Genomic DNA, 21,704 nt, shown 5'->3' with positions numbered 1-21,704 from the left:
CGAAAATAGTTGAAATAAAAGTTCAAGGTTGAGAAAGGCATAAGTTGAAGCAATATATATATATTTTTTTTTCTAGGAATATTGAAACGTTATCAATACTAAGTTTTTTTATGCCAAAAATTATTAAAGAAATTATTATTACTATTATTATTTACCTTAGAAATAATTTCATTTTTTATCTGATAAAAAAAAATTATAACTTCAATACTTTAGAAATTACAAGCAAACTAATAAAGAATTAATAAAAAATTTTTTTTGCAGAAATTCAAAAATTTCAAAAATTTTGATAAAAATAGTACAAAAAAATTTTATATTAATTTTAGAAAATTCAACTGAATTTAAAAATTATTTATTTATTCATTCATATAGACATAAATTTATTATTAAATTTTATTGTACTAGATTTTTTTATTTTTGGTGGTAAAAAAAATGCAAGGGACAAGGATTTATCGTTAATATTAAATATTCAATTTTTTTTATATTTTATAAATATAATTTATTATTATTATTTTATATGTAAATGTATAAAATGACAAATATGTTACAATAATAATAATTTATTATTGTTCCATATTTGTTTTTTAATTGTTTACGAACAAATATAAATTACATGAAATATAAAAATTCTTAAAAATTATAATATTACCTTATATTATAAATATTTAATTAAATTATTATTATCACATTTTTTTTTTCTTTACTTTTCTATAACTTTTTTGTTAAAAAGAAAAAAAAACCTTCATTCTTATGTTTCTTTTTCAACTTTTTTTCTTAATTTAGGATCCAGATCTCGATAAATTTCTTCACTCACAGTTTCTGGAAATTTTAATAAAAATCAATAAAAGGATTTAACACTAAAATTTAATTAATATTAGATAACAAAAAAAAAAATTAAATCCAACAAAAAGTAATTATATTCCTTTGTTTGAAAAAAAAAATAAATAATAATTTCCTCCCCCCAAAAAATAAAAGATATATTTAAATTCTCACCTCGACATTTGTAATTAATATTTGACCAAATAATATTTTCCTGTGAAAAACAATAGACACCAAGTTTTCCTCCCTTCAATGTATTATCATAAATATTCTTTGAATCGGCAATTAATTCATTGCCATTATAAAGTTTTAATCTAATTAAACCAATAATTGGACGATGTACAAGTTCCCATCGATATGATGTAAATGCTTTCCATGGAATTTTTTTTGGATCATGCCACAATAATTTTACTTCATTTTTATGTCCTTTTGTATTCCATAAACTATTTCTCAACATTGGACCAGGTCCAGTTTTTGAATCAACTAATTTTATTTGTATACCAGGATCGGCATAAGCTTTAAATGGTTTATTCACCCAATATTGTTGTTTTCCTTTTTTCCACATGACAACATAAAATTTTCTATTACTCTGATATGAGAATATAAATCCAATAAAATCATCGTCATTTTTTGTGTTTACATAAAATGTTCCCTCATAATCAATACCGTCGAATTTTTCTTTTCCTATTTGAAAAACAGAAAATTTTTTTTAATATTATTATTTTAATTTTTATCATTTCCGAATATGATTTGAAAAATATAATTTTTTTAATATTTGTTTTATTTTTATTATTATTATTATTGATATACTATTTTTAGAAGATGAAAAAAATTATTTTATTATTTTCAAAACAAGGTTTTCTATAAATTTTATATTTTTTAAATTACGTAAATTCGATTGAAAATAAAAATTTATCCAAAAATAAATTTTTAATAATTTTTTCTTTTTTACTGTAAATTCGATAAAATGGAAATTTTAAATGTAAATTTTGTTTAAAAAAAAAATTTTTGATAAAATGCACAATATTTAGCTAAGTTTCAAAATCGATGAAATAAAAATTAAATTAAATAATATATTTATTAAATATTAATTATTTATTATTTATTTATTAAATAGAAAATTTGATTAAATGAAAAAAAAAAATGAAAATTTTGAAAAATTACCAACCAATGCCAATGCCAGGATTACTGTTGAGTGTTTGAATAATTTCCTGACCGTGATTATTAATAATCCATTTAGGATTCGCTTGACCGGAACCAGTTGTTGGATCCAAATCGATAGTTTTAATTTTTCGAAAATCCGTCGAATAAATGTCACTATTATTTGGACAATTATCAACGCTATTAATTACATTGTCATTGTCATTGTCATTCCAGCACGCGTCTCCAATATCCGTATTTACTGAAATTAATTATATTATTTATTAAAAAAAAATTTTTTTTTTTTCAACACTTTTCAGTAACAATTTTAATTTTCTCCTAACTATAAAGAAATTATAATTAAATATGAAAATAATTAAATTTCAAAAAAAAAATTTTATACAAAATAATTAACTTTTATCTAAAGTAAATGAATTAATTATTCATTAATTTTTTTCTATTCTTTATTAATTTTTGTTTTTTATTTTATTTGTTAATTTTCGTTTATTTTTTATTAATTAATTAATTAATTTTTGTTCATTATTTTATATATTAATTTTTGTTTATTATTTTATTTATGTAATTTTTATTCATTAACAATTTAATTAATAATATAAAAATTCCTTACCATGCGTTGCTTTTTGATCGGGATTATAGACAAATATACAATTATCAATTTCATTTGGAATTCCATCGCCATCAATATCGTCATCGCATGCATCGCCTACACCATCATTATCAGTGTCCTTTTGATTGGCATTAGGAATTTTAGGACAATTATCAAAATCATCCTGAATACCATCGGAATCTTGATCCTTTCCTGTTTCGCAAGCATCGCCAACACCATTATCATCCTCATCTTCCTGATTTGGATTCTTGACAAATGGACAATTATCACAAGCATCACCCACTCCATCGCCATCCGTATCTTTTTGATCTTTATTACTCACTTTTGGACAATTATCCACAGGATTTAAAATTTCTACCAAAAAAAAAAAAAGAAAAATTATTCCTATATTTAAAATTTCTTTTAAAGAAATTATTCACATTTAAAATTTTTACCGAAAAAAATTGTTCTCTTTTAAAATTCCTTATTTCTAATTTTGAAATTAAATAATTTTCAATTCTCTCTAAATAATTTTTTTTTGCCAATAATCTTTTTTTGGAATTTTTTTTTTTTAATTTTCAAAATTGGACAATAATTTCAGAAATATTCCATGGAAATTATTAATTTCACCTTTTATTAATTATTATTATTATTAATGGATGGATTGTTATTATTTTTATTAATAATTATAATATTAATCATATAAATAATATTAATATTATTATTATTATTATCAATTATAATAGTAATTATCAATTAATTTATAATTGCTTCATTAAAAATTCAATAATTTTCGTGGAATTTGTAGGCCTCGGATTATACGACTTTTTCGACTATTTCCGACTTTTTTTTTCAAAAATACGACTTTTTATCGACTTATTTTAATAAAATGCGACTATTACGACTTTTTTTTTACCTTTTTAAACAAATTTTTTAAATTAAATTTTTTTTTTTAGTATAAAATGCAGATCTTCATCAGATTTTCTTTATTTCAATTATTTAACAAATTTTTAACTAAAATTCTTCAGTAAATTAATTATTTTTAATAATTTTAATGAAATTCATTACAAATTCAATTATTTCAAAATTATTTTTCAATTAAAATTTATATAAAATTTAACAATTGTTTATAATTTTTAAAAAAAATATCACAATAAAATTACCAAAAAAATTTTAATTGAAAATAATAAATCAATTCAAAATCAAATAAAATTTAATTATTTTCAAATATTTTAATTCAAAATCAACTAAAATTTAATTATTATCCAAAATTTCAATTCAAAATCTTTTAAAATTTAATTATTTTCCAAATTTTCAAATTAAAATCAAATAAAATTCAATTATTACCCAAAATTTCAATTCAAAATCAATTAAAATTTAATAATTATTAAAAATTTCAATTCAAAATTAATTATTATCAAAATTTTCAATCAAAAATCAACTAAAATTAAATTATTATCCAATATTTCAATTAAAATTCAATTATTTCCCAAAATTTCAATTCAAAATCAAAGAAAATTCAATTATTTTCCAAAATTTCAATTCAAAATAAATTAAAATTCAATAATTATTAAAAATTTCAATTCAATTATTTTCAAAATTTTCAATTTAAAATCAACTAAAATTCAATTCTTTTCAAAAATTTCAATTCGAAATTAATTATTATGAAAATTTTTAATCAAAAATCAACTAAAATTGAATTATTATCTAAAATTTCAATTAAAATTAAATTATTTTCAAAAATTTGAATTTTAAAGCTTCTAAAATTTTCCATCGAAAATTTTTTTAAATTTAACAATTTCAATTATAACTCTAAGGAAATTAATTTATTTTTAATTATTTTTATAATATTCTTTGAAAATTCAACTATCTGAAACTTTTTTTTCAATTAAAAATGGTTTTCAAATTATTGTATTTTTTGTTCAATTAGTTTCAAAAATCTCAACTGTAAATTTTTGAAAATTCAATTACATTTAAAAAATGTTATCTGTAATTATTTGATAAATTATTTTTAATTTTGTAAAATTTAATTATTGTCGGAAAATTAACAAAATCTTTTAAAATTCAATTATTACCTAAAATTTCAATTCAAAATCAATTAAAATTCAATAATTATTGAAAATTTCAATTCAAAATTAATTATTATAAAAATTTTCAATCAAAAATCAACTAAAATTAAATTATTATCCAATATTTCAATTAAAATTCAATTATTTTCAAAAATTTGAATTTAAAATCAAAGAAAATTCAATTATTTTCAAAAATTTTAATTCAAAATCAACTAAAATTTAATTATTATCCAACATTTAAATTCAAAATTAAATTATTTCCCAAAAATTTTAAATTTTAAACAATTTTAACAATTTTGTTCCCATTTAAAATTTCTTATTTCTATAATTTTGAAAAAATAATTTTCAATTCTCTCTAAGAGATACTTTTTCTTTCTTTAACAAATATTTTTTGGAATTTAAATTTCAAAAATTAGAATTACTTTTTTTTTATAAAAATATTTTCATGGAAAATATTAATTTCACCTTTCATTAATTATATAATTGATTAATTAAAAATTTCGATAATTTTCGTGGAATTTGTATGATTTTTTTTTGGGGAAAATATATGTTTTTAGTATTTGAATTTTTTTTTGGAATTTAAAATTTTTTTTGAAAATTAGGTAATAATTTTAATTTTTTTTTTTTTTTTACCATCTCCATCCATATCGTCATCGCAGACATCACCCACGCCATCATTATCCGTATCTTCTTGATCGGGATTTGCAATTGTTGGACAATTATCGCAAATATCACCAATTTGATCTTTATCCACGTCTTTTTGATCCGGATTTTTATTTAACCAACAATTATCGTGTGGATTTTCAATTCCATCATTGTCTGCATCTGGATCGCAAACATCGCCTATTCCATCGCCATCGGCGTCTTCTTGTCCGCTATTTGCAATATTTGGACAATTATCACCATGACATTCGGGCGAACAACAATCGAGTGCTTTATCGGGATAACCATCATTGTCTGAATCTAATCCACATTTAAATCCATTACCCGCCCATCCGACCATACACTAAAAATAGAAAATTATTTTTTTCATTTCCATTTTTGTTTTTTTTTTTTTTTTGAAATAAATTAAAATTTATATTTCCAATTATTTTCATTTTAATTCAATTTTTATTTTTTTGCAAAATTTTTTAAATTTATTTTCATTTATTTATTTTTATTTTTGTCAAAAATTTTTTTTCAATTCTTTGAAAAATATTTTCAATAAAATATTTTTAAAAAATTATTTCTGCAAAATTTTTCAATTTTTTTTTTTTTTTTGAAATTTATTTCAGAGAAATTATTAATCAATTTTTTATTTTTTTGCAAAAATTTTTCATTTGAAATATATTTCTAATTTACAAATGAAAAAAATTTAATAATAAAAATAGAAAAAAAATTATTTTCTTTAATTTTTTTTTTAACAAGGAAATAGTAATTTTCTATTTAAAAAAAAAAATTTATAATTTATTTTTATTTATTATTTTTTTTACTTCAAACTAATCAATGGCAAAAAAGACAGTTACTAATTAAAATTTAATTAAAATTTTTAGTAATTTTTAGTAATTTTTAGTTTTAATTAAAAAATTATTATAATTAAATAATAATTATTTAACAATAATAAAATTTATTTTCAAATATTTAAATAAGAACAATGAAAAAATTATAATAATAGAAATAAATAAATAATTGAAAAATTAATTACCCTGCATAAATACTGATTGAAACCAATTGAAATGCATTTGGCGTGCTCATCGCATTGTCGAAGCATTCCAGGGCAAATTTCTCCAGTTGCATTTTTCAAAGTATTAAAACCAAGATTCTCAATATTTATAATACCTAGTAAAATTATTAATTACATTTATGAAATTTTTTCAAATTCCAAAACATATTTTTTTACATTATGACGAATTATTATTATTATTATTATTATTTACATTAATGAATTTTTCTAGATTAGGAAAATAATTTTTTTTTTGATTAAAAAAAATATTTTCTTTTACATATTTTGATTTTTTTTTAAATTACCTAATTTTTTTCTTTTATTTTCTGAAAATTTTTTTTAAACTAAAATAAATTTTTTTTTACATCTTTTAAACCATAATATGTTAAACAATAAAAAAAAACCTGTTATTAATTTTTTATAAAGTGTAAAGTTTTTTCTATAAATATTTCTATAAATTCAAAATTTTTGTTTTATTGAAAATTTTATTTTTTTTCTTTATTGACAAAAATTGTTTTTTTTTTGTTTTTTATTAGGTTTGTCTTGCAAAAAAGAAGAATGTTTTAGTATTATAAATATATTTATATTTTTATTATTGAAATTTATTTTATATCGATAAAAAATTTTCAAATATATATATTTAATTGTTTTAATTTTTTGTAATTAATAATTTACTCACTTTGACAAAAAGCGCATTTTTTTAATAAGCTTCTGATATCTAAAATTTCGTATGTCTGGAATTTGAAAAAAAAACTAAAATTAAAATTAAAATTCGTAAATTATTATTTATTAATTAAGCTTCAGCCTTTCGGCCCAGAAGTGGACTTGGTTTAATACAAAATTAAAAAAATATAATTCGTAAATTAAATATTTTTTAAAATCTCAATTTTATTATTATTTTTTATTTTTTATCTCAATTTTTTTTTTAAATTTCTATCTTTTGGTATTATAAATTATTATTATTATTAATTTAGTATTAATTAGTAATTCTAATAAATAAAAATATTTAAACTCACATCTAATCCAAGTTTAATATCTAAAAAAGCCAAATTAGTTAAAAATGATTCGTACTGTAGACATTTAGTGCAATCTGTAAATAAAATAATAATAACAAAAAAAATTGAATTAAAATAAATAATTTTTATTCTATTTTGTAAATTCGTTTATAAATAAATAAATAAATAAAATTAATAAAAACAAAATTAGAAGTAAAATCCATTATTAAAATTTTAAACATACCTATATTATTTGAAGAAATATGAGAAATGAAAAAAGAAAATATTAAGACGCCAAACGTGGTGACGCCTTTCATTGTTTCTCTCTTTCTCTCTCTCAAAAAAAAAAAAAAACTAATAAAAATAAATTTTGAGCCAAAAATTTAAACGTAAAGTTCAAGTTTATTACCTCTAGTGACATAAGGAAACGAATTAACGTCTCTTTTTATATAGGAAGTAACAGTAACAATTTATTTTCTCTTATCGGATTAATATCTTCCGAGATCAAAGATTTTAATCCATAGACTACTGATAAAATGCAATAACTACTATTATTTATAGTGAAAAATAGTAAACAACGTTTTATTATTTATAAATTCTTATATATATTTATTTCAATGTCACGCCTTATACAGTCAGTTTTATTAGTTTTGACGATTCATTGTTTAAACTTAAATATAGAATTATGAAAATAAATCTTAATCAATGACAATATTGATTTTATTTAGTTTCGATCTAAAGCTTACGATAAGAAACAAAAAATTTTTCTCTTAACCACTCGTCTAATTGCAATATTATGTTTTTCGTTAATTAAGATAATAATTTCGCACACACATATATTTTTTTTTAAACGCTTCATGACCGAGATAATGAAAAATTAACCTTGGATATATTTCTCCGATATTTTTCCAGCAGAAACCTTGATTTTTGTTTCTGAATATCGTGTTTTTTCGAAAATAAAAAAAAATCCACTTTTTTTTAAATAACGTTTTTTTTCAAATATAAAACAAAAAAAAAGTATTTTTTATACATTTAAAAAAAATGTATTTCTTTAAAACAAAAATTCGGTTTCTTTTTTTTTCGTCTTCATTTACCATTGATTTTTTTTTCTCTCTATTGGCAATTCCTTCATAATTTCCAATAAAAGATGTACATGATTACGTGACAATTGTTCTAATTGTGATGAATTTTGAAATTTTTCAAAATTACACTGTATCAATGTTAAACATGCATCTTTTAATCTTCTTATTTTACAATCATCGGCAACAATTAATATATTAATAACATTTGAAAAATTTAATTTTCTTGCCAATTCATCAGTACAAATATCAATTAATTCATAAATTTCATAAAAATTTGCAATTTTCAATAAATCAATTGCATATTCATTTAATTTTTCAATTTTTCCCGTATACATAAATTCTAATACAATTAAAAATAAATCATAATTAATTATCTCAGCATTTATTTTCACTTTATCAATTGATTCATCTTTAATAAACATTTGATGAAAAACATTACTTTCCATTGATAATATTATTTTATGGGCAAAAATTTTTTTTCTCCCCAAATAAAGTGTTATATCGCTAAACATTTTATGATTAACAAAATTTATATTATTATTATCATTAATTTTTGTTGTTTCTTCAATTTTTATTTGATTTTCTGTTTTAATCTCGAGACAAACAAAATTACAATCCATTTCAAATTTAATAATAAGATCAGAATTAACGAGATTATTTAAAAGTTGTGTATGTTCAATTATTCCAATTTTATGCCATTTTGCTTCAATTTTTCCTGTATATCTATTTATTAATGATATTAATGGTTGATTTGTTGCATCCATTATTGATAAATTCATTGTGAATGTAAATAAATGTTCACTATCATATGTTTCAGTTGGTCGTGCTGATAAACGTAATATATTATCACATGTCCAATCAATATTTAAAAACCAACGTTTATGGGGATAATTTTGCATTGTAAATATTGGCGAACTTAACCAATTTACTTCTCTCATATTTATTTTATAATTTGGAATTATCCATTTGAATTGTGTTTTATTATTATCCATTATATTATCGATTGTCAAAAAAAAAAATTACACTGCGAAAAAAAAAATTTATTTTTAAATTTCTTTATCATTTCGTATTTTCTAACCTCAAAAATTTATTTTATCGCGCATTTATTATTCATAAATCGAAATTCATTACAAAATATAAAATTAATTGTACCCTTTTTTCAATATATATAACGATTGTTATAATTTAATAAAAAAAAAATTTAAAGAGAATTTTTGACAGTGCAAAATCGTATTTTTTTTAGGTTAGAAAGGCAACATTTAAAAAAACAAAAACTCTTTTTCTATAATTATATTTAGTAAATTAAATTACATAATTTCTAATGTTGTAATCTTTCTTTTGTTATTTATAATATTTGTAAACTTAACCTCAAAACAAATAGAACTTTTTTTTTTTTTTTTGACAAAAATAATACATTTAACTAACCTTTCGTATTTTTTGATTCGATAATTTTTTACTGAATATTTGAAGAAAATATCGATATTTTTTTTTTATTTTCTTTTTATTATTAATGAAATTTTGATAAAATTTTATACACGCAGTTAAAAAAAACAATTACTTATGTGTTTACATTCACAGGGATGGATAACTGCATTCGTAAATCGAAGAGAAAAAAAATCAGTGTGGCCACCCTAACAACCGTCAATTTTAGGGTACGTTTACAATATCAGAGGCTAATTATGAGAAAAAGGTTAGTAAATTCTCTTTTTTTTTTTAATGCTCATTTCTTTTTTTTATATTAAAAAACTTTTAGATATACATATATTTTATAATTTAAAGTAAAAATGTTAAAAATTGTATAATTAAAAAAAAAAATTGAAAAAAATATAAAATCGCGGAAATATTATTATTTTTTGTTATAGTTGAAATAAAATTCTTTTAGCTTTATTTGAGCATTTTATCAAATGAAATGAATCAATTTTGTCGAAACATCAAACTTGACCTCTGATAAATCAATAGATAAAGAAAAAAAATTTATTTTCTTGCAATTTTTGTTGCTATTAGCAACCAAGAAATAAACATTCAAGAAAAGAAATAGTCAGAATATAACTTGTGTAACAGTTTGTGTATAATAGTGTGAAACAATATAAGTATGAAAAATTAAAAATAATTATAAAATAATGAACAAAAAAAAAAAGGTTATGTTAATGGTGTTAACGAATTTTTCCATTTTTAATTAATAAAAGTTGCTACATTGGATTTAACAATTTCGCAGATTAAAAAGTGGTAAATTTTTTAGGTTATGTTATCTAATTTCTTATTAATCTGATTATTTTAATAACTATAAACGAAGCAATTTTTTTACGCAAGTTATAATTTTTTATTTGTTAAAATATACAAAATTTAGTAGACAACTTAAATTTTTACAAATAATATCTCATTTTGCTCTTTGAAAAATTTTCGACAATTATTTTTATTGAATTTTCCTAATATTTTGTTCAATTGTTATTAAACATAGCAAATTTTTAATCTTTTATATTTTTTAAACAAATTATTATTTAACTAAAATCTAACAAACAGAATTGTAAAAAATCTTTCAAAGAGAACAAAAAATAAATAAATTTGATTTTTGTATTTTAACAGATTTTCCCTCTTAAAATTTTGTTTAATTATTATAACTGGATATTTAAAAAAATATTAACGTAAAAAAAAATTAATAAAAATTAAATTAAAAATTACAATTTTTAAAATTTTATATTTATGTAATATTTTGATAATTATTTATAATTTTTGTAAATTATTTTTTCTAAATGTTAAATAAACGTTTTTAGTTTCTGATGAGGACGGTAGTAGCATCAAAAAATTAAACCGAAAAAATATATCTATTTTATTGTTTCACACTATTGGCTTGAACGATTGCTATCAACATCTTTCTTGCAAAAATTAATATTAATAAAAAATAAATTAAATTAAATAAAAAATTAATATTATAGTTTTATTTGATGATAAAATCGGATTTCTAAAATTCATGAAAATGTCATAGAATTATAAATTCGGATCATGAATTCGTAGAATTTTGCAAAGAAAAAAGTAGAAATCTTTGAAATTCTGTTTTGAAAATAAAAACCAAAAATGAAAATACAAAGTATTTTCCTCCTTTTCGTGCTTATAATTTTTGAAATTAGTCAAAAGAATTATGTGACAAAATCTGAAATGATCCAATTGCAAGAAAGACACCAATTCAAATGGTCTCAAAGAGTAATAAGAAAAATAAAAAAAGATCCAAAAATTTATCAAATCATATTGATAACCAACTGTGAAAATATGGATCATACAAGAATAATTCAAGATCTTCAGGAAAATGTACCGACCTTGTATTTCAATGACACCTATACAGAACGAGAAATTCAAAAACTTAAGAAAAGAAATTCTTTGAAAAATCCTCGAGATACAACATTGTTTCTGATTGTCGAATCTTCAATCAAAAACAACACGCAATGGATCGAAGAGATGATGGCATTTGTTAAAAAATTTTCAACCATTCGTATTCGACCAAAATGTTTCATTCTTCGATTTTTGAATTCTAATGAAACTTCGAATTATGGAAAATTTCTGCAAAAAATGTGGCAGAATTTATTTCTCGACGTCACTATTCTCGATGTTATTAAAGAACAAGCAACGATTCATCAGCTAAATCCATTTGTTTCGTACAAGACAAAACCATTTTTCAAAACAACACAATTGTTTCCTAATAAACTTCGAAATTTAAATGGATATCCAATAAAAGTTGCAATCATTAATCGACCACCGTTTGTAAAATTACAACGCAATTTGACAAATTATCCTGTTAATATTTCTGGACCAGATGCAGAAGTTGGAGAAATTTTCGCTAAAGTTTTAAAGTACAGACCAGTGTTTGTACCATCGAATGATGAATCTTTTGGTGATTTTGTTTGCAAAGTGGATAAATTAACTGGCTTTTATTCTGCTATTGAACAACATAAAATTCAATTTATTAGTGTAACGGCTACAATTACTAAAGGTTTATGCAAAAAAGAAATATTTGATAATACAATTTTTGCTCTAGATCACTATATTGCAATAATTCCCACATTGAAGACAAAGAATTATTCAATTATGATCGGAAAAACTTTTTACTATTCAATTCTGTTAACTGTCTTGATTATGATAACCTGCTGGATAATTAGAAAAGTTTTCAAATTTGAGAAAACAATTTGGAATTGGACGGTGATTATTCGAATTTTATTTGGACTCTCAGTTGAAAATCAGCCAACAAAATTGAAGGAACAAATTATTTTTGGTTGCATTTTGATTGTAAATTTTTATTACTCTTGTAATATATTAGCATCGCTGACTGATTTCAATTTTGCAATCGAAAAAGAAAAAGAGATAAATAGTCTAAGTGATTTAATAAAAAGTGGCCTTCAATTCAGTGCAGAAAGAAATGTATTATTATTTATGTCATACATCGTTAATCAAAATAATTTCACAGCTTATGTGAGAAATGGTATTGCAATTGATAATCCCGATAAATGTATTGAATTTCTTCTCGATTACAAGAATATAACTTGTATTATGAGATTGTCAAGAGCTGAATGGCATGCTGGATTTTATAGTGATCAAAATCTTGTAAAATTTGTTCCTGAATTTATTGCCTCTGTAGGAGTTGGATTTATTATTGAACCCGGATCACCGTATGTTGAGAAATTTCAACAAATTCACAGATCATTGATGGAATTTGCATTATTGAAAAAATGGAAACTGAAGAAATTACCGAACTCAAAAAGATATCGTCAATTAGATATTGTAACCGAGAAGAATTCACAGAAATTGGATGATGGTAGTGATGATTTGAAGATACGATCTTTGCTGACTGGAATATTAATTGCTGGTTATTTGGCATCGATTATTGTATTTTTAGTTGAGCTGATTCTTGACAAGTGGATGCGGAGACGTGGTCCTCATTGAATCCATAAAACACAAAATTAATTACATTTAGCGGATTTTTTTATTTAATAGAAATTTATTCTGTTGTTCATTTTATCAGTAACAAGAATCTTACCTATGACAAATCAATAGATAAAGAAAAAGTTAATTTTTTTATAATTGTCGTTGCTAAGCTACCAAGAAAGAAAACAGTCAACAAAGGAAATAGTCAGAACGCAACTTAAATAGTAAAGTTTAAGGAACAATGAAACACTAAGGCATGTGTAAAGAAAGTGCAACAAGAACTAAAAAATAAGGTAAATAATATCGTGAATAAATTTTATTTATTTATATACGAGACTTTAAAATAAAGTACCCTTTAAGTACAAATTGTATAATACATCTGTATAACGCTTCTATATAGAAAAGAAAGAAACTAATTACTAAATAATAGATTACGCAGTGCCTTACTAAATACTAAATTTTGCTTTAAAACAGAGAATGAAGCTACAAATTAAATTCCTCATTTTCATCGTTACGATGGTTTTTGAAATTAGCCAAAAGAATTATGTGACTAGAGCAAAAATTATCGAAAAAAATCAAAACAGATCGAAATGGTCTCGAAGAGTAATAAGAACAATAAAGAAAGATCCAAAAATTTATCAGATTGTATTGCTGACTAATTATGAAAATGTGGAGTATATCAAAGTAATCAAAGATCTGCAAGAAAATCTTCCGACCTTGTATTTCAATGATTCGTTTCTAAAACGAGAAACACATGTTGCGAGAAGGATTTCTTTGAGAAATCCTCGAGATACAACATTGTTCTTGATTGTTGAATCTTCAGCCAAAAATAACACTCAATGGATCGAAGAGATGATGGCATTCGTTAAAAAATTGTCAACCGTTCGTATTCGACCAAAATGTCTGATTCTTCGATTTTTCGATTCTAATGATACTTCAGATTATGGAAAATTTTTGCATAAAATGTGGCAAGATTTATTTCTAGACGTCACTATCCTCGATATTATTAAAGAACGAGCTACGATTCATCAGCTAAATCCGTTTGTTTTCTGCAAATCAAAACCGTTTACCAAAAAGACTCCATTATTTCCAAACAAGCTTCGAAATCTAAACGGATATCCAATAAAAATTGCAATGTTCAATCGACCACCTTTTATAAAATTAAAACGAAATTCGACAAATTATCCTGTTGATATTATAGGTCCAGATGCAGAGGTAGAAAAAATTTTTGCAGAAAAATTGAATTACAAACAAGTTCTGGTACATTCCAATCGAGAAGCATTTGGTACTATGTCTTGTGACATAAAAAAATTGACCGGTTTTCTTTCTGCGATTCAACGAAATGAAATTCAATTGATTATTGTAACAACAACATCTAATAAAGGTTTTTGCAGAAAAGAAGTATTTGAGAATGCAGTTTTTGCTCTGGATCACTATGTTGCAATTACACCTGTATTGAAGTCAAACAATTATTCGCTTATGATTGGCAATGACTTTTACTATTCAATTTTGTTAACTCTCTTCATTATAATAACCAGTTGGTTAATTGTGAAAATTTACAACTTTGAACAATCAATTTGGAATTGGCTAATGATTAATCAAATTCTATTTGGAATCTCTGTGGATAATGAACCGAGAAAAACAAAGGAACGAATCATTTTTGGATGCCTTTTGATAATGAATTTTTATTATTCTTGCTACATCTTAGCTGGATTGACTGATTTTCATTATCGATTTGAAGAGGAACGAGGGATAAATACATTGAATGATTTAATAAAAAGTGGCCTTCAAATGGGTTCAGAAATTAATATTCAATTAATTATGCCACTAGTCGTAAATCAAAATGATTTTTCTGCCTGGGCAAAAAATGGTCGTATATTCAAACAGGAAGAATGTATTGAATTTCTTTTAGAATACAGAAACATAACTTGTATTTTGAGATTGAGATACGCTGAATGGCACGCTGGATTTTACAGAAAACAAAATCTTTTGAAATTTGTTCCTGAATTTATTACTTCTGTAGGAAGTGGATTCTATCTTGAACCTGGATCTCCGTATGTTGAGAAATTGAAGAAAGTCTACAGATCATTAACGGAATTTGCATTATTGGAAAAATGGAAATTAAAGAAATTGATTAACGCAACCAGGTATCTTGAATTAGACAACAAAGCAGATGACAAATTATCCGACAGTGATGAAGAATGGAAGATACAATCCTTATTGATTGGAGTACTAATTGCTGGTTATTTGGCATCGATTTTTGCATTTGTCATTGAGCTGATTCATGACAAGTGGATGCGAAGACAGGGTCTTCATTGAATCCTAAAGAACGAGAAAGTAATTACATTTATTTTATTTATTTAACAAAAATTTATTCTGTTGTTCATTTTATCAGTAACAAGAATCTTACCTATGACAAATCAATAGATAAAGAAAAAGTTTATTTTTTTTGCAATTGTCGTTGCTAAGTTACCAAGAAAGAAACAGTCAACAAAAGAAATAGTTAGAATGTAACTTAAATAGTAAAGTTTGAGGAATAATGAAACAGTGAGGCACATGTAAGGAAAAAAGTTTAAAAAGAATTAAAATATAGGGTAAATAATATTGTGAATAAATTTTACTTTAAAACAGAGAATGAAGCTACAAATTAAATTACTCATTTTCATCGTTACGATGGTTTTTGAAATTAGCCAAAAGAATTATGTGACTAGAGCAAAAATTATCGAAAAAAATCAAAACGGATCGAAATGGTCTCAAAGAGTAATAAGAACAATAAAGAATGATCCAAAAATTTATCAGATTGTATTGCTGACTAATTATGAAAATGTGGAGTTTATCAAAGTAATCAAAGATCTGCAAGAAAATCTTCCGACCTTGTATTTCAATGATTCGTTTATAAAACGAGAAACACATCTTGCGAGAAGGATTTCTTTGAGAAATCCTCGAGATACAACATTGTTCTTGATTGTTGAATCTTTAGCCAAAAATAACACACAATGGATCGAAGAGATGATGGCATTTGTTAAAAAATTTTCAACCGTTCGTATTCGACCAAAATGTTTAATTCTTCGATTTTTGAATTCTAATGAAACTTCGGATTATAGAAAATTTCTGCAAAAAATGTGGCAAGATTTATTTCTAGACGTCACTATCCTCGATGTTTTTAAAGAACAAGCTACGATTCATCAGCTAAATCCGTTTGTTTTCTGCAAATCAAAACCGTTTACCAAAAAGACTCCATTATTTCCAAACAAGCTTCGAAATCTTAACGGATATCCAATAAAAATTGCAATGTTCAATCGACCACCGTCTGTAAAATTAAAACTAAATTCGACAAATTATCCTGTTGATATTTCTGGACCAGATGCACAAGTTGGAAAAATTTTCTCAGAAATATTGAATTACAAACAAGTTTTGGTACATTCCAATCGAGAAGCATTTGGTACTATGTCTTGTGACATAAAAAAATTGACCGGGTTTCTTTCGGCGATTCAACGAAATGAAATTCAATTGATTATTGTAACAACAGCATCTAATAAAGGTTTTTGCAGAAAAGAAGTATTTGAGAATGCAGTTTTTGCTCACGATCACTATGTTGCAATTACACCTGTATTGAAGTCAAACAATTTTTCGCTTACGATTGGCAACAACTTTTACTATTCAATTTTGTTGACTGTCTTCATTACAATAACCAGTTGGTTAATTGTGAAAATTTACAACTTTGAACAATCAATTTGGAATTGGCTAATGATTAATCAAATTCTATTTGGAGTCTCTGTGGATAATGAACCGAGAAAAACAAAGGAACGAATCATTTTTGGATGCCTTTTGATAATGAATTTTTATTATTCTTGCTACATCTTAGTCGGACTGACTGATTTTAATTATCGATTTGAAGAGGAACGAGGGATAAATACATTGAATGATTTAATAAAAAGTGGCCTTCAAATGGGTTCAGAAAGTAATATTCAAATACTATTTTTACTGAGTATAAAAGAGAAAAATGCTTCTGCCTGGGCAAAAAAAGGCCGTGTATTCACACAAGAGCAATGTATTGAATTTCTTTTAGAATACAAAAACATAACTTGTATTATGAGATTGGTATATGCTGAATGGCACGCTGGATTTTACAGAAAACAAAATCTTTTGAAATTCGTTCCTGAATTTATTGGTTCTGTAGGAAGTGGATTCTTTCTTGAACCTGGATCTCCGTATGTTGAGAAATTGCAGAAAGTCTATAGATCATTAATGGAATTTGCATTATTGGAAAAATGGAAACTAAAGAAATTAGTTAACGCAACCAGGTATCTTGAATTAGACAACAAAGTAGATGACAAAATGGACGACAGTGATGAAGAATGGAAAATAGAATCCTTACTGATTGGAGTACTAATTGCTGGTTACTTGGTATCGATTCTTTCATTTGTCGTTGAGGTGATTCTTGGCAAGTGGAAGAGAAAATAGAGACCTCAACGGTTTTAAAGGTATGTTGATTAACTTAGAAGTTTCTTTACGTTTCTTTGAGTTTTAAATTGTAACAGCAAAATTTTCAAATCATTAAAATAATATTCTAATATTGAAGAAATAATGTTGATGCAATTTTGGCAATATTGCTGCAATTTTAGCTACTAACGTGGGATCCAGTATTAATAATTTCAAAATGAAATGTAGAAATTAAAATTATTACTGAATTTTAATCCTGAATAGTTACAATTTCAGTTTATCATTAGAATGAATCTCTATCTATCAAACTTGACCTCAGATAAATCAATAGATAAAGAAAAATTTTATTGTTTTGCAAATGTCGTTGCTAAGCTACCAAGAAACAAAAACACAACAAAAGAAATAACCAGACTGCAATTGGATGTAGTAAAATTTCTACAATTGTGACACAATAAGGCAAATGTAGAAAAAATTCCAAAAAAAATTTATTCAAAGATAATAGTCAATGAAACCGTTTTTTTGGGGGTCTATAGTAATTATTTTTCATTGAAATTTAAAATTTCGTAGTATTCTAAAAAAATATTCTTTCTTATTTTTTCATTTTTTGACAATCATGAAAGAAAATAGAAAAATCAATGATTTTTTATCTTTGGCTTTTTAATGATTTAGTGATTAACTAAAAATTCTTTTCTTCAAGGAGATATTGGAGATAAAGGATATGTTACAATAATTATTGATACTGATCCTTTACATAAGATAAACATTTGTAATAAGTGCGAAAATTGTCTTTATTTTTTTTTATTATACTGCATGTATTATTACTTTCACAAATAGAAATATCAATTTGTGACAAAAAAAATTATTGATAGATTTTTCGATCAAAAAGATGAGATACAAATTGCTTTTAAAACTTATTTCGGATACATTTTCAAAAATATTTTTAGACTAATTTTTCGTTTGAAATTGCATTTTTTATTGTGAAACTTTTTTTTTCAAATAGAGACGGAAAATGAAGACGAAAATCATTATTCTTCTTCTTCTTTTTATCGTAGTTTTTGAAATTAGTCAAAAGAATTATATGAAGGGTTCTGAAATTATTCAACCGAAAAAAGACGATCGATTAAATTGGTCTCAAAGAGTCATAAGGATAGTTCAAAAAGATCCAAAAATTTACCAGATTGTATTGCTAACTAATAATGAAAATTTTGATCATTCGAAAATAATTAAAGATCTACAAGAGAATTTACCAACCTTGTATTTCAATGATTCCTTTATAAAACGAGAAATTCAATATCTTGAGAGAAGTTATTCTTTGAGAAATCCTCGAGATACAACATTGTTCTTGATTGTTGAATATTCAGCCAAAAACAACACACAATGGACAGAAGAGACAATGGCATTCGTTAAAAAATTGTCAACCGTTCGTATTCGACCAAAATGTCTGATTCTTCGATTTTTGGATTCTAATGATACTTCAGATTATGGAAAATTTTTGCATAAAATGTGGCAAGATTTATTTCTAGACGTCACTATCCTCGATATTTTTAAAGAACGAGCTACGATTCATCAGCTAAATCCGTTTGTTTCCTGCAAATCAAAACCGTTTTCCAATAAGACTCCATTGTTTCCAAACAAGCTTCGAAATCTACACGGATATCCAATAAAAGACGCGATCATTAATCGACCACCGTTTGTAAAATTAAAACGAAATTCGACAAAACATCCTGTTGATATTATAGGTCCAGATGCAGAAGTAGGAAAAATTTTTTCAGAAAAATTGAATTACAAACAAGTGTTGGTACCATCTAATCATGATGAATTTGGTCATTTGTCATGCAATGCAAGTAAATTAACTGGTTTTCTTTCTGATCTTGAAAAAAATAATCTCCAACTTGTAACTGTATCGGGTGCAACTATCAGAAAAATGTGCAAAAAAGAAATGATTGAGAATGCAATTTTTACTCTAGATCATTATGTCGCCATTATTCCTACAATGACGTCAAAGAATTTTTCCATTACGATTGGTAAAACGTTTTACTATTCAATTTTATTAACAGTATTAATTGCAATAACAAGCTGGATAATTGTGAAAATTTACAATTTTGAACGATCAATTTGGAATTGGACGGTGTTTATACAAATTTCATTTGGAGTTGCAGTCGATCATTAACCAAGAAAATTGAATGAACGAATTATATTTTTATGCTTCTTGATTGTACATTTTTATTATTCTTGGAATATATTAGCCTCGTTGACTGATTTTAATTTTCGTGTTGAAGAAGAAAGACAAATAAATACATTGAGTGAATTAACAAAAAGCGGCCTGCAATTCAGTTCTGAATTAAGTAAAATAACATTGATGCCTGATATTGTTAATGAAACGAATTTCACTGACTGGATGAGAACTGCTCGAGTATTAACATACGAGGAATGTATTAAATTTCTTTTGAATTATAAGAACGTAACGTGTATTATGAGATTGTCACAAGCTGAATGGTATGCTGGATTTTTAAGAGATGAAAATCTCGTAAAATTTGTTCCAGAATTTATAATGTCCGTAGGATTAGGATTTTTACTAGAATCTGGATCACCATATGTTGAGAAATTTCAACAAATTCACAGATTATTGACCGAATTTGCATTATTGGAAAGATGGAAATTGAAGAATTTACCGAAGACATTTAGGAACTATCAGCTAGCTACAGATGGGACTGAAGAGAATTTCGATGAGATTAATGATGAATGGAAGATACGATCCTTGCTGATTGGAATAATGATTGCTGGCATTTCCGCATCAATTTTTTCATTTATCGTTGAGCTGATTTTTGGAAAAAATATACGGATACAAAAATTTTAATGATTCCAAAGAAATACCATTAAGAGACCACGAACACTAGGTTAGGAGTGGTTTTATATAAAATTCGAAAATTATCGATGAATTTTTTTTGTAATATTTGTTGTATTATTTATCAGTAAAATGAATCTCTATCTGTCATCAAACTTGACCTCAGATAAATCAATAGATAAAGAAAAAATTTATTGTTTTGCTAATGTTGTTGCTAAGCTACCAAGAAAAAAACACGTAACAAAAGAAATAACCAGAATTTAAATTGAAGTAGTTAAGTTTGTGGAAATGGTGAAACAAGGAAGGTAAGGTAAAAGAAATGCAAAATTTAATTTTTGGTCACATTTCGTCCAAATAATTGTGTTTTTGTTCAATACAAACATAATTAATCTTTCTTATAGGTATCGAAAATGAAACAAATAATCTTTTTACTCTTTCTCATCGTGATCACAGCTTTGGAAATTAGTAAAAAGAATTATGTGACTGGATCAAAAATTATCAAAAAGAAAAAAGATACCCGATCGAAATGGTCACAAAGAATGATAACAAAGATTAAAAAAGATCCAAAGATTTACCAGATCATGTTGTTAACTAATTATGAAAACCTGGAGCATTTGCAAATGATTCAACAACTACAAGAAAATGTGCCGACCTTGTATTTCAATGACACCTATACAAAACGAAAAATTCAACATCTTGAAGAAAAAATTTCTTTGAAGAATCCTCGAGATACAACATTGTTTTTGATTGTCTTATCTTCAGACAAAAATAATACCCAATGGACAGAAGAGACCATGGCATTTGTTAAAAAATTGTCAAACGTTCGTATTCGACCAAAATGTTTAATTCTTCGCATTTCGGATTCTAATGAAACAATGGATTTTGAAAAATTCCTACAAAGAATGTGGCAAGATTTATTTCTAGACATTACTGTTCTAGATGTTATTAAAGAACAAGCTACGATTCATCAGCTAAATCCGTTTGTTACGTACAAAACAAAACCGTTTAACAGTAGAACACAATTGTTCCCAAACAAGCTTCGAAATCTTCATGGATATCCAATAAAAGTTGGAATCTTTAATCGACCACCGTTT

At 24.0% G+C, this 21,704-nt stretch overlaps 1 protein-coding gene across 3 annotated transcripts in view; it reads right to left on the bottom strand.

Moving 5' to 3' along the window:
• Positions 1–666: 666 nt before the first annotated feature.
• The window catches only part of LOC127281213 (cartilage oligomeric matrix protein-like), a 49,361-nt gene continuing 28,323 nt past the window's right edge, over positions 667–21,704 (bottom strand). The window contains exons 1-10 of one of the 3 annotated variants that reach the window (XM_051304815.1): positions 9,837–9,988; positions 7,574–9,435; positions 7,351–7,424; positions 7,014–7,068; positions 6,317–6,450; positions 5,266–5,638; positions 2,585–2,938; positions 1,985–2,218; positions 991–1,500; positions 667–816 (exon numbers count right to left, since the gene is read on the bottom strand). In XM_051304815.1, the coding sequence (XP_051160772.1) occupies positions 746–816; positions 991–1,500; positions 1,985–2,218; positions 2,585–2,938; positions 5,266–5,638; positions 6,317–6,450; positions 7,014–7,068; positions 7,351–7,424; positions 7,574–7,646 (1,878 nt within the window). In that variant the 5' untranslated portion in view covers positions 7,647–9,435; positions 9,837–9,988 and the 3' untranslated portion in view covers positions 667–745. Of the gene's footprint in view, positions 817–990; positions 1,501–1,984; positions 2,219–2,584; positions 2,939–5,265; positions 5,639–6,316; positions 6,451–7,013; positions 7,069–7,350; positions 7,425–7,573; positions 9,436–9,836; positions 9,989–21,704 lie in introns of those variants that run through there. The other 2 variants (XM_051304816.1, XM_051304817.1) reach the window with 2 other exon arrangements.

Source organism: Leptopilina boulardi, unplaced genomic scaffold (assembly GCF_019393585.1).
Source record: "Leptopilina boulardi isolate dan_hultmark-lab unplaced genomic scaffold, ZJU_Lbou_2.1 LbouV2_266, whole genome shotgun sequence".
Classification (NCBI taxonomy): domain Eukaryota; kingdom Metazoa; phylum Arthropoda; class Insecta; order Hymenoptera; family Figitidae; genus Leptopilina; species Leptopilina boulardi.
Note: the sequence above shows the minus strand (reverse complement) of the source record. Positions and strands in the feature narration are given on the sequence as shown.